Source organism: Orycteropus afer, unplaced genomic scaffold (genome assembly GCF_000298275.1).
Source record: "Orycteropus afer afer isolate SDZICR_OR568_19922 unplaced genomic scaffold, OryAfe1.0 scaffold00334, whole genome shotgun sequence".
Taxonomy (NCBI): domain Eukaryota; kingdom Metazoa; phylum Chordata; class Mammalia; order Tubulidentata; family Orycteropodidae; genus Orycteropus; species Orycteropus afer.
The window spans coordinates 3,227,551-3,241,775 of NW_006921921.1; the positions used below are offsets into that span (position 1 = coordinate 3,227,551).

A 14,225-nucleotide genomic window follows, 5' to 3' on the forward strand; every position below is an offset into this window, starting at 1 on the left:
AGAGCGGAAGTGGCCTACTGGGTGGAGCTCACTGACTCCCATCAAGTCTGTTTGTGCTCCCAGGGTGACCACCGTTGGGTTTTCAAGGATGTAAATTTTTATGGAAGCTGACAGCCCTTTCTTCCACGAAGCAGCTAGTGGTTTCTAACTGCGGACATTTGGTTAGCAGCTAAAGGCCCTAACAACTATACCACCAGAGCTCCTGGGTGGAGTTAGTGCCTACTCCTCCGATTCCTAAACCTTTTCCAGCCACAGGTCCCGACATACTTTCATGCTCCTCATAGTTGGTTTCTTCTGGGAGATACCGAGTCTCGGGTTGGAGTGGGTTATCACCCCATTTGTCCTACACTCAGGAAGAAAATTGCACGCGTTTTAGTGTCTCGAGGCGGGTGGAAACTTGTACACTGAGCAGCAGGTATTTACATAAGGTCACACTGGATTGTGCCACGTTAAACAGTACTGTTCTTGGACTCAGTGTCCTTTGATAGAGCCACAACGCGGACAGCTACGCTTGTACTATGGTGCTGCGAGAGGAAACTGGAAATAGAGACTTTTTTAAATCCATGAATTCTTATTAAATTAATACACTTTTCTAGAGCAATTTTAGGAGCTCTGGTAGCGTAGTGCCTGAGGCACTTGACTGCTAACCAGAAGGCTGGCGGTTCAAATCCACCAGCCACTACTTGGAAGGAGGATTAGACAATCTACTTCCGCAGTGATACTGCCTCGGAAACCCCAGGAGGGGTCGCAATGAGTCGGGGCCGATGGAGGGCACATAACAGCAACAGAGCAATTTTAAATTTGCAGAAAATTATGAGGAAAGTAGTTTCTATTGTAGTGACTCACTAGTTTCACATTGTGTTAGAGGTGAAAGCGAGACTTTACTGAAAGGTAGAGAGACTGGAGAATCAGGAGACACACTAGCCCCCAGGCAGAGTAGTACAGTGCTCTCAATTGCAACGAGAGTCAGGTTTTCATGCCACCGAGTAAACAAAGGGCTACGTGTTCATAGACACCGTGGGGGGATGGGAGGAGTAGGGTGCAATGACAAAGTTACAAGGGGATTATTAAACTACAATTCAGCTTAACCTTATCATTTCTATCTTCTAACCTCTTGGACAGGTAGTTTGGTGGCATAGTGGTTAACGTATTTGGCTGCTAACCAAAAGGTCCGCAGTTTGAACGCACCAGCAGCTCTGCAGGAGAAATATGAGGCTTCTGGAAAAGATTTACAGGCTTGAAAACCCTATGGGGCAGTTCTACCCTGCCCTAAAAAGGGGCACTATGAGTAAGAATCCACTGAGCGCAGTGGGTTTTGGTTAACCTCTTGGACCATGTTGACCAAGGCATTCTTCTTGGATTGTTGTTGCCCTTGCGTCTGTTCCAATTCACAGCGACACCGTGTACAGTGGAACTAACTACTGCCCGGTCCTGTGCGATCCTCACAATGCTGTTTGAGTTCATCATGGCAGCCACTGTATCAATCCATCTCCTTGAGGATTTTCTTGGATTAGCTTGCATCTTTTAAAAAACAATTCCTCACACAAGCCAAAATCTTTTTTTCCTTTTTTTAATACACAAATCATGGCACTTGACCACGCTGTTTTTCTTTTCTTTTTTGAACATTTTATTGGGAGCTCTGGTAGCATAGTGGCTAAGACACTTGCCTGCTAACCAGACGGCTGGCGGTTCAAACCCACCAGCCACTCCTCGGAAGGAAGGTTGGGCAATCCTACTTCTGTAGTGATACTGCCTCGGAAACCCAAGGAGGGGTCGCTATGAGTCGGGGCCGACCCGACGGCACATAACAACAACATAACAACATTGTGATTTGGGTGAAAGTTTACAGAGCAAATCAGTTTCCCATTCAACAATTTATACACATTTTGTTTGGTAACATTGGCTGCAATCCTCTATGGAATAGCACTCTTCCCACTTACACTCACTCCCTAGATTCCTCGTTTTTATTAGCTCATCCTACCTGCCTCTCCCTGCCTTCTGAACTTGTTTTGGAACCAATGCTGCCCTTTTGGTCCCTTATGGTTGACTGTTATGAACAGCACATTCCTCTGGGTGTTACTATTCACTTTGTAGGCCTATTGTTTGGCTGAAAGGAGCTCTCTGGGAGTGGGTTCAGTTCCAGGTTTAAAGGGTGCCTAAGGGCCACAGTCTCGTAGGGTTCCACCAGTCACTATCAGACCAGTAAGTCTGGTCTTTTTTGTGATTTTGAATTTTGCACTACATTTTTCTCCCACTCTGTCAAGGACCTATTTTGATCCTGTTCCAAGTGGTGTTTAGTGGTAGTCAGGTACCATCTAGTTCTAGTCTCAGGCTAATGGAGGATATGGTCCATTTGGTCTATTAGTCCTCTGGACTAATTGTTTCCTTTAGGCTGATTTTCTTCACTCTTCTTTGCTCTGATGGGAAGAGATCAATAGTTATATCTTAAATGGCACAAGCTAAAATCTTGACCCTTGCTGCTTTGGGGTTTTGCAAAAAGGGGCTGCGTGTTCCGACCTCCTTTAGCAGTCAGAAGTTAGAGAACTTTACAAGGGGGAAGAAGGATCAAAGTCCAGAAGCCCACGGCTGATTCTTATGAAGCAAGATCAGACCACCCTCCAACCTTCTTGCCAATTCTGACACCTACCATCCTTCCCAGGGCATTCTCTACTTCTCTGCTGGGTTCGATAATTTGTTGCAGTAGCCACACAAAACTCACAGATAATACTCTGATTATAGGGTTTACTAGGGAAGTAACATGTTACAATTCAGGTTCAAGAATGCTCAGGATACAATTTTTTGATCAGGACAACCTCCCCTTAGCCATGCCCATAGGCATGCCTTGCTTTGGCCCTTGGCCCCTCAGCCTGGCCTCCACTCAGCCTCAGGTAAGTGTTACAAAGCTCTTGAAGCTTTGCCAATAGGTGCTTTAGCTTTCTTTTGCTGTGCTAAATTAATGCAAGGGTTCTTTCTAGTTTCGCTGCACAAGGCTTAGTTAAGAGAACTAGATAAGGCCCTTCCAGCAGGATTTGGATTTTTAAGAATCTTTTGGTTGGTACTTTTTCTAATAAACATAATCGCCTGGGTAATATTTAAGTAAAGGAGGAGAATCAGTGTTTGCTCTTCAAACGCTTCTTTAATTTGTGAAAAATATCTCTCACAATATCACATTAGAGATTATGATATTTCAGTAACTCAAGATACAGTTCTTTGATCAGGACAGCCTCTTCTCAGCTATGGCCTCAGGCAGGCCTCTCTCTGGCCCTCAGCCCCTTGGCCCAGCCTCTACCCTGCTTGGGCAAGTGTTCCAAAGCCCTTTAGCTCCACCAGTGTGTGCTCAGAGGCACCCTACTCCACCACTAAACCTTGGCCTGAAGGTACTCGGGTCCTTCGTTCCATGGGTTGGTAAGCCCAGCTCCACTGCAAGTGTCTAGAGGTACCCACTCTGCCAAGAAGCCTCCTGCCTGAAGGTGCTCAGCTCGTTCCCTCTATGGATTGGCATACCCACTATAACCACCTTGCTTCATGGGCCAGAAAGCCCACTGCCCTGTCTTGTGCTGGTTTCCTGGTTCTCCTGTCACTATTTCCGTGCCACTACTTCTTGCCATCTTTTGCTGCCTCTGCTATTACAGCTTTCTCTCTCTTGGGTCTAAGAGGTTCTCAGCACAGGGCTCCAGGTCCAAAGGACATGCTCCATTCTCATTTCTGCTTCTTGGAGGTAGTGAGGCCCCCAGTGCTGCCTCTGACCATGTTATCAGGAGGGACCTGTTCCTGGAGGACATCATGCTTGGTGAAGCAGATGGTCAGGGAAGAAGAAGACGACGCTCAACTAGATGGACCGACACAGTGGTTGCAAGAATGGGCTCAAACATAGCAATGACTGTGAGGATGGCACAGCACGGGCCGTGCTTTGTTCTGTTGTTCATAGGGTTGCTATGATTTGGAACTGACTGGATGGCACCTAACAACAACAGCAGTCTTTATGGGACAGTCTAAGGTGCAACTATTGGTCTCTTCCCTTCTGCAGCAAAGAAGAATAAGGAAAATGAAAGATACATGGAAACAGTTAGACCAAAGGACTAATGGACCACATGAACCCCAACTTCCACAACCCCAATACCAGAAGAACTAGATGGTGCTGGTTACCACTGCCGGGCATTCTGAAAGGGATCACAATATCACTCCTGGTTAGAGTTGGACAAAAATGAGGAATGAAACTCAAAATAATAAAAATGACCCAGATTACTGGTCTGATATAGCCTCGTGGAACCTCCAAGACTATGGCCACCCTTCAAGCCTGGAACTGAACTCATCTCTATGACTCAACTTTCAGCCAAACATTAGATAGGCTTATAAGATGAACAGTAACACCAGGGAGGTACACACTCCTTAGAACAAACAATCATACAAGATCAAGATGGCAGCACTGCACTGGGATAAAGCTCTGAAGACAGGAAGGGATGGGAAAGAAGGATGAAGGGAACCTGTAAACACAGGGAAGACTGGGAAGAGTGCTGTAAAACTGTGGGGATTGCAATCAATGTCACAAAACAAAATGTGCATAAATTATGGAATGGAAAACCAATTTGCTCTGTAAGCTTTCACCCAAATCACAAATTATTTAGAGAAAAAAAAAGGGGGGCGGGGATCCATCACACTGCAGCATCTATTGAAATAACTGTATGGTTTTTCTTTTTCAATTTGTTAATATTGTGAATTATATAGATTGATTCTCAAATGTTAAACCACCATTTTACTTCTCTGATAAACCTCACTTGGTCATAATGTATTACCCTTTTTATATATTGTTGGATTTGCTTTTTTTTTTTTTTTAAATAATTTTTACATATATGTTTGTAAGAGATACAAGGTCTGGTGACATAGTGCCTAAGGCATTTGACTGCTAACCAGAAGGCTGACAGTTCAAACCCACCAGGCATTCCTCAGAAGGAAGGTTGGGCAATCTACTTCCGTAGTGATACCACTTTGGAAATCCAAGGAGGGGTCGCTATGAGTTAGATCCGACTTGATGGCAGTACATTTGGTTTTGATTTGGTAGTTTTTTTCTTATAAAACTTGCTCAATTTCTATTTATTTTTACTGCTTAATTAATTTCTAGACACACTGGTGGATAAAAATCCAGTTTGAATAACTCTGCCCAGTATTAATCTCGCTGACAATGAGATGTAAATGAAGGTATAACATTAGATAAGAAAGAAGCAAGCTTATTAAATTCCTGAAAGGGAAAGGAGTTGTTGGGAGAAAGAGAAAGGGAAACAAGTTGAAATGATATGGCTCTTATTTTGTTGTTGTCCTATCATTTTTCCTATCACACAAACTCCCTTTTGTGTGCATGTATACAATATAATACCTAGAACAACTACTAAAAAAGTTATACAAAGACTTACATTCAAAAACACCATAATTCAATCAGGAAGTAAAAAGTTCCCTTTCAAATAGAGGTACATTTAGTATAGATAGGAGAGGTGTACTTCTCCCAGGCTTCCCCAAGGCACTGGTGGGCCACGCTCAGTAATAGAACAAGTTTATTTTCTGGTTCAAGTTCAGGTGGTGGGGCAGACAGTGATGGGATAAGTCACTGTTGCTGCTATTTCCTCACCATTTCCAGGTTCAATATCCTGCTCCCCAACAACTCCTCACATAAACCCTTCTTTATGCAAAGTAGAGCAGAGGACCCTGGTCTGCTGAGGTTATAGATGGAGCTACCAAGAATACATGGCACCTGACAGTAAGGGAGATCCTTGCTGCCCGAGGGCAGCTCATCCTGAGTGAAAAAGTCCTGAGAAAAGTTTACACATCTTCACACACACACACTTTCAGAATTCTCTCTGTGAAATAGCTGAGGCAGCCATCTGCTTTAAAAATGTTTCCAGAATGTGGTCCCGAGTCGTTAGCAAAAGCAGGAAGATAGGGTGGAGTTTTGTTCACTTTCATTCAATAAATATTACTGAATACCCATGTGTCAGATTCTGAATGTACCACCACCACTGGCTGCCCTCAAGTCAACTGACTCAAAACGACTGACCCCACTGACCACAACGTGTGTGTTAAGAGTATTAGTGTGCTCATAGGGTTTTCAATGGCATAGTACCCACTAATGGACAGAGTATTCATAAAGTTCTGTAAAGTGTAAAAATGTTCTAAGTTACATTTAAACTTTTACCAATGATATAGTACAAATTAATCTTTCTGTATTTACCCACGAAAGCCCTTTCCTAGATCCTAGAATGAAGACCACACACAGAGCATGAAGCCACAAACATGCTCCCAACCAACTTGGTACAGAAGTGAAAAACAAACCTTTGGGGTGTTGTAAGCCACAGAAATTGGGTTATGTTACCATGGCCACATTCTTCATCATGCAAACTACACAAGCAAAAAGCCTGTCTCCATTAATAATTGTTTAATTAAGTCCTTGTGCAAACACCAGTGATGGAAATTGAGATTTAATGAAATAAAAACCGGTGTTAAGACCCGCTGAGGTTTAAACAGAGGGGTTAGTATGGAAGGTTATAAGAAGGCAATACTTGAATGGCATACTGTCATAGACTTCAAAAGTTCATACTTTTACACGTTCAAAGTAAAGCTTTGGTGAAAAGGACTATTTAATTTGACTGCTAACCAGAAGGCTGGCGGTTTAAACCCACCAGCCATTCCTGGGAAGAAAGGTTGGGCAATCTACCTCTTAGTGATACCGCCTGGGAAATCCAAGGAGGGGTCGGTATGAGTCAGATCCGACTCCACAGCAGTGAGTTTGGTTTTTTGGTTTCTTTGTTGTTGTTATGTGCCCTCAAGTCAGGGCCGACTCATAGCGACCCCTCCTTGGGTTTCCAAGGCAGTATCACTACGGAAGTAGATTGACCAACCTTCTCTCCGAGGAGTGGCTGGTGGGTTTGAACCGCCGCTGATTAGCAGTCAAGTGCCTTAGCCACTATTTTACCAGAGCTCCCTTATTTAGGGCCTCAATAATCCTAAACACAACTATGGCACTTACACAGCGCCCCCAGAGGCCATCACCATTTAGCTCACCCACCCACTCACTACCCAGAGTCCAAGGCAGACAAAAGCTTACGGCAGCTGAGCGCTCCCCCTCCCACTCTTTTTGTCCTCCACCCTTCCCGAAAGTCCAAGCGGCGAAGTTGCGGGGAGAACCCAACCAGGAGCGAAAGTGATTGGCCTGCCCTGTGTCACGTGACGACCACAGGGCGTGGGATTTGGCTCTGGGCAGGCGGAAGCACCCAGTGAAGTGGGGTTGTGTGGCTGTTAATATTGGGGTGAAGGGGGAGAATTAGAAGCTTGGGGGAGGGGCTTGAGGGTCAGCTAGTGCCCCGGTTCTTACAGCAATTGGGGCCAAGTGTCTAGTTATTGCCGCTCCGCCATACGTAAGCTGTCGTACTACAGAGAGTCCTCTGCCTAGCAGGAGAAGCCGCTCACGCGAGAGGCAGCAAGGAATGGAAGCAGAGAACGCGGGCAGGTAAGGTCGGGACGAAGCACGGCCCCTCCCCCCAGGGCCCCTCGCGGCGGGGCCGGCCGGCCGTCTGGCGGGCGCGCGCACGCAGGGGTCCTAGGCGCCGCGGCCGGAATACAAAGGCCTGGGCCACGCGTGCGCGCTGTGGACTAGCTCCATGCCCGCGGCCGTTGGCCGGTGTGGCGCGTGGCGGGATCACCTGCAGCTGGACCCTCTCCTTAGATAGCATATCTAAGTGGCATTAAAATGCATTAGTGACCAACCAGTGGTTTCTTGTGAATATTTCCTTCTGGCTGCCATTCTTGGCTCCCATTCACTTCACCCACCATTGCCTGTGCAAAGGATTGTACAGATGGAGTAGCATACGTATCCAGGTCCGTGCCCGCCCTCCAGGAGTTTCATTTTAAAGTCAGTAGATTTACTCTGGCTTCCTCTCCAAAGATTTACTAAAAGCAGTGTCAAGGGTCACAGGGTAGATAATATTGCTACGCTGGAGCTCTTGAATTCTGGAAATAAGTACAACACTCGAAAGAAATTAAAAATGTCTAGTTTTACAGTGAATTTGGAGACAATCTTAAGGGTCTGTTTGCTTTTGGGGACTGTGAGGTACATGGAGAGAAGGTTTTGCAAAGCAGAGATTCAGAGGTTTGTATTCAAAAAGTCAAATGAAAATTCATTAGAAGTTTACATTGGAATAAAATACTGTTAGACCTAATGTAGGATTATTCTGACTTTCAGTGGGTAATGCGCCCTGAGTTTAAGCGAGACACTTCACTTCTCTGAGCCTGTTCATGTCTGCAATATAAGGGCATCTCTGGAATCCAGTTCTGCCATGCTGTGAATCAGAGGTAGAGTGTAGGTGCTGCCTGTCAGCGAAGACTACAAAAGGCATACTGAAGTAATGGAAATAAATCGTCTTAGGAAAGAGATATACATAAAGTGTAGAGCAGTCAGACTTTGTACATCAAATCTAGCTATAAAGTAGTTCTTTCTTAGAACACCTTTACAAATGAAAAACGTACCAGAACTTGTGGAAATCTCTCACCTTTGTGATCTTACTTCAGGGCAGAATTGAAATCTGGGTAAAGCCTGTCATTAAAAGGATTACACATTGTAAAACCTTATTCAGTATTCTATTCGGTGAAATAATTGGACTCATGTACACTGTTGAGCGCAAAACTGATTTGAATATTCTGTCTTAACTTCATCCACTGGCCTATGGAACACTTTTCATTTTGGCCTGCAAAGCTTTCACCTTCAGGAGAATGCTGTGTTTTGAAGAAGCTTTCATAGGGAGTTCTGAGATGTCTCAGGCTCTTGGTAATCCTGAGAGAGTAATTCTTGTAACCCTCAAGGAATGGAATGCTGGGTAGAATTAATTAATTTTTTATCTTGGAAGATTAGTAGAAAAAATTCTATGGATTATAGATTCCAAAAGGCAAAAAATAGTATGAGTCAACAGAAGCACTTACAGTCTAATTAGCCCAGAGAGGAAAAGGAAGAATTATATATAAAGAGATGAGTATGCTTCCCGTGAGTTCAAGTATGAAAAACATTTACCAAAGTTAGACTGCGAAAGTGTGTGGTAGACCACTAAGAATACAGTCAAGGAAGGTGAATCTTCAAATGAGATCAGGCTTTCTAGAAATGTTAAAGATAACAGGGAAGACTCTAAAGTAGGTTGGGACAATGAGAAGAGTGAGAAAAGTTTGTGTTTTCTGCCTAGTCCAGTGGCATGGAATCTGTGGATGACAGACACAAAGCTTACATACTCAGTTCTGATGTTGATTTTTCTAGCCGCTCAGTGCGAGAAAGGTAAAGCAGTCTGCTTTCATAAAAATTTACAGCCTTGGAAAACCTACAGGGCAGTAATACTATATCCTAGAGGGTCACTTATGTGTCAGAATCAACTCGTTAGCAGTGGCTTATAAAAAGGAAGCACCATGTCTGCCACCGAGTGTGGTTATGAGCAACCTTGATAACCACAGCTGTCATTTCTGGAGCATTTCATGCTGGGCACTTTCACATGTTACTTCATCATATGGAGTCCTGGTGGCACATTGGTTAAGCACTCGGCTTCTAACCAAAGGTGGACAGACCTCAGGATCTACTTCTGTAAGGATTGTAGCTTATTGTCTTAGAGCAACATCATGAAGTCTGCATAAGTGAAATCAAAAGAAGTGTATTGAGGGTTAGAGATGGTCTGGACTGGGAAGACATGAAAATTTACAGAGTGAAGATCATCACTCCTCCAGACAATGAGGAAGAAAATTTTGTACAATTGGAGAAGGAGCTAAAAGTTACAAAATCATAGTTGATTGATAGTTGGGGAGTGAAAGGTGGTTTATCTAAAAGCAGAAATTTAGCAGGCCCAGGTGGATAACATATATAGGATTACATGATTGGTTAAGGGTATATGATTTCAGGCATATGTGCTGTTCAGATTAACACAGGAGCATCATAGGACGATGACAGGTCTTTCATTAACCTACTATAAAAATTGGGCAATCCTACTTCCATAGTGATACAGCCTCGGAAACCCAAGGAGGGGTCACTATGTGTCGGGGCCGACTCGACGGCACATAACAACAACAACTATAAAAATTGCTTTCACAATCATCTGTTTCTAGGGGTCCGTTGTAAAGATTTATTGATGATGCTTTCCATCAAGGCCCTTCGGGCATAAACTATCACATCTTGCATCTGTTTGACTATAGTGGAAATGCTGTGATAATCCTGCACCTGCCAGATCTCAGAGAAAAAGAATGTCCTTTAGGGTGTGTGGTCAGCATCAAGATTAAATCAGCATCAAATTTAGAGGAACTGCAGTTACCTCTGGTAGCATAGTGCCTAAAGCACTTGACTGCTAACCAGAAGGCTGGCGGTTCAAACCCACCAGCCCCTCCTCGGAAGGAAGTTTGGGCAATCTACTTCTGTAGTGATACTGCCTCGGAAACCCAAGGAGGGGTCGCTATGAGTCGGGGCCGACTCGAAGGCACATGACAACAACAACAACAGTTATTAGAAAAGGCAGCTTTAAAATTCAACACGGATTCCAGATTCATGTAAATTCTTTAAAATGGAGTTTAAGCTCCTATTTCAGACTGCTCTATTTACACACACCAAGTGCCTCTGATTTTAAGCTTTCATACACTAGGAAACTCTATCGAGCATTTGGGATTGCTATGAGTCAAAATCAACTCGATGGCACTTAACTACATAGAGAAGAAAATGATTGTCAGGCTGGAAATGGAAGAATGAGTGTCTGAAAAAAGAGTTTCAAAGCTCAAGATCATCTTGGTCACAGTCCAAGACGATCCTGGAACCTTAAGGAACTACCCTGAGGGAGTGAGTTGTTGGGCCTCTGGGCTTGGGACCGTGGTCACAGGGGACATCAAGCTCAGTGGACATAACATCCCACACAGAAACATTGTTCTAAAGTCTACTTTGGTGAGTAGCCACTGAGGTCTTAGGAGCTTGCATGAGGCCATCTAGATGCAATGATGGGTCTCTCCTCACCTAGAGCAAAAAAGAATGAAGAAAACCAAAGACTCCGGGAAACAATTAGTCCAAGGGACTGGTACACCATGAGATCCTCAGCCTATAAGACCATGAGACCAGAAGAACTAGATGGTGACCAGCCACCACTGTCAACCATACAGAAGGGGATCAGTGCAGGAGATCCTGGATAGGGTGTGAGAACAATGTGAAACAAAACTCAAAATCATAAAAAAAAAAAGACCAGGTTGCTGATCTGATAGAGCCTGGTAAGACCCCTAAGACTATAGCCCCTAGTTACCCTGCAGGTCTGGAACTGAACTCACTCCTGTGGCTTCCAGTCAAATAATGGATAGGCATATGGGGTGAACATTTACATGGGGTAGATATACTCCATGGAGTAATCAGTCATGAGAGAACAGAAGGACAGTGTTTGCACAGAGAGATAGCTAGGCAGGGTGGTGGTGGTGGTGGTAGGAGTGCATGGGAAGGAAGGACACAGGGAAGACGTAACTATGGGGAAGAAGTGGGAAGAGAGCTGTTACACTGTGGGGAATTGAAGTCAATATCACGAAACAAAATGTGTATGAACTGCTGTCTGGAAAATGAATTTGCAGGTTCCAGCAAGATGGCAGAATAGGCAGACAGGCTACACAGACCCTCTGACAAAACAGTGAAGAACCAATTGAAACCAATAGAGAAGACAATCCTGGAATCCTAAGCTTTGAAAGCAAGGATAAAGAAGTGGACTAAATACCAACTAGTAGAAGAATCTGAAGGGAAACACTGAGTAAGGAGAGAAACAGAGCTGCGGGTTGCCGGCTGCCCTGAGGGCACAGCCATTTTGAATATATCCTGGGAGCAACCTAAGCATCAGCTCTGCTTACTAAAGACTGCATAGGCAAGGACTGCATTGGTGCCTGACAACCAGAAAGGAAAACAGTAGAGAAGGAGACAAACAGACCTGTGGACTGCAGTGGCTGTCCTGAGGGCACAGCCATTTTGAAGTATTTACAGGCTGTGGGTGAGACCATTTTGAATATATGGAAGTGGCATTCTTCCTTGACTGCAATATAGGAGTCGGCTCTACTTGCTGAGGACAGGATGGGCAGCTTGAAGGCTGACTGCTGGAAAGGTGTGACATTCCCCTTGTTGCTCTTATACCCCACACCTCTGGGTGAACAGAGGTGTGGCCATACCCCACCTCCTTGCACCTTTTTGACCGGCAGGAATTCCATCCTGTTGTGTGCCCTGACAGAGTCTGGGTGGCATACTCCACCCCCCACAGTTTTGTTTTTGTTTGTTTTAAAATTACTCTTTTTCCTCTTTTTTTTTTTTTCTCTTTCCTGTCCTTGGTTGTGTTTTTCCTTTTCTCTTTCTCCGGCTCCTCACTTTTCCCCCTTTCCTTTGGTTCTTCCCACCCCTTGTTTTTCCTTGTGCAGTTTTCCATTCTTTCTTTAGTATTCTTTTGCTCTTTTCTCTCATTCCACCTTCCCCAGATATTGTGGCTTTTATTTATTTTTTTCTCTCTCATTATTTTCCTTTTATCCCTTTTTAATATATATTGAGATTTTTTTCTGCTCATTTATTGCTTTTTTTTGCTATGGTTCCTGTTTGTTATGAGGTTTGAGTTTTTTGTTCTCTTGCTGTTTTCTTTGGTGGTTTTTAAAATATTTTTTGTCTAACTGAATGGAAGATGGCAACTGTTCCAGTATAACCCAAACATACCTGCACCTCCAGCAGAACCATCCACTGAGTGAGAGCCAATGCTTGCTTTTGCACCAACTGACCAGTGATAGATGGCAGCCAATACTAGTTCAACTCACCCTCAACTGCTTCTTATGAATAGCTAACAGAGACCTATACACACATTCTTATTCTCTTTAACACATTTAAAAACAACTAAACACTACAATGTCTTGGAGACAACAGACTATCATAGTCCACACAAAGAAGCAAGATAATAAAGTAGTAAAAACAAGGAACCAGTATACAAACCCAGAAAACACTCCTGAGGAAGAAGCAGAATTGGCAATCCCTGATAAGGAATTCAAAAGAATTGTATTTGAGTACCTTCAACAGATTGAGAGACAGATCAAAGAAGACACTGACAAAATTACGGAAAACACAGACAAAACTCTAGAACAATTTAGGAAACCAATACGAGAACAAATTGACAAACAAAATATTAAAAATGATACAAATACAAATAGAAATCCAGAAGATTAATACTAAGATTTCAGAAATAGATAACATATTGAACAGGCAAAGAGTAGAATTGAATCAGTGGAAGACAGAATTAATGGGACTGAAGACAAATACCTGAATACTATTTTGTTAAGAGATCAGTCAGACAAAAGAGCAAAACAAAATGGAGAAGCCATAAGATTGATGTGGGATACTATTGAGAGGAGCCATCTACATGTAATCGGAATTCCAGAACAAGAAGAGACAAATAAAACTACAGAGAAAATTTTCAAAGTTTCATTGGCAGAGAATTCCCCTAATACGGTGAAAGACAAGAATATATCTGTTCAAGAATTTCAGTGAACCCCAAACAGGATAGACCCCAAAAGAAAATCTCCAAGACATATCATAACCAAGCTCACCAAAACCAAAGACAAAGAAAGAATCCTGAAAGCAGCACAGGAAAATGAAAAGTTACCTACAAAGGGCAGCCAATAAGAGTAAATTCTGACTTCTCGGCAGAAACTATGCAGGTGAGAAGGCAATGGGATGATGTATATAAAACCCTGAGAGAAAACATCTCCAACCAAGAATTATGTACTCAGCAAAATTGTCCCTCAAATATGAGGGTGAAATTAGGAGACTAAATAAGCAGAAATTAAGGGAATTTGTTAAAACCAGACCAACCTTGCAAGAGATGTTAAAGAGAGTCCTTCCGATAGAGAACCGACAATAGCAAACCACAACCAATGATTAACACACATGATGATGTAACCCAGAAACCAACCCAGTTATGGAAGCGTCCAAAGTAAAATAAGCTTACAAGACTGTAAACAGGGAACTAGATACTTCAGTTGGTAAATGAGGATAACAACAAACCAAATAGATGGAATAAATAGTGTAGTTATAGAACTTCTAAATGGTGAGGAAGTTGAGACAATTGCAAGATAGAACAGAACATTTTAAACTTGGGAGAAAAATAATAAATCACAGGTAACCTCAAAGAAAAACATAAGCCTTCACATTGAAAGAAAAAAGGACAAGCACAAAT

At 43.3% G+C, this 14,225-nt stretch overlaps 1 protein-coding gene across 1 annotated transcript in view; it reads left to right on the plus strand.

Moving 5' to 3' along the window:
• Nucleotides 1-2,825: 2,825 nt before the first annotated feature.
• TDG (thymine DNA glycosylase) overlaps nucleotides 2,826-14,225 on the plus strand; it is a 32,527-nt gene continuing 21,127 nt past the window's right edge. The window contains exons 1-2 of the mRNA XM_042782476.1: nucleotides 2,826-2,888; nucleotides 9,216-9,304. Of these exons, the coding sequence (XP_042638410.1) occupies nucleotides 2,826-2,888; nucleotides 9,216-9,304 (152 nt within the window). The remainder of the gene's footprint in view (nucleotides 2,889-9,215; nucleotides 9,305-14,225) is intronic.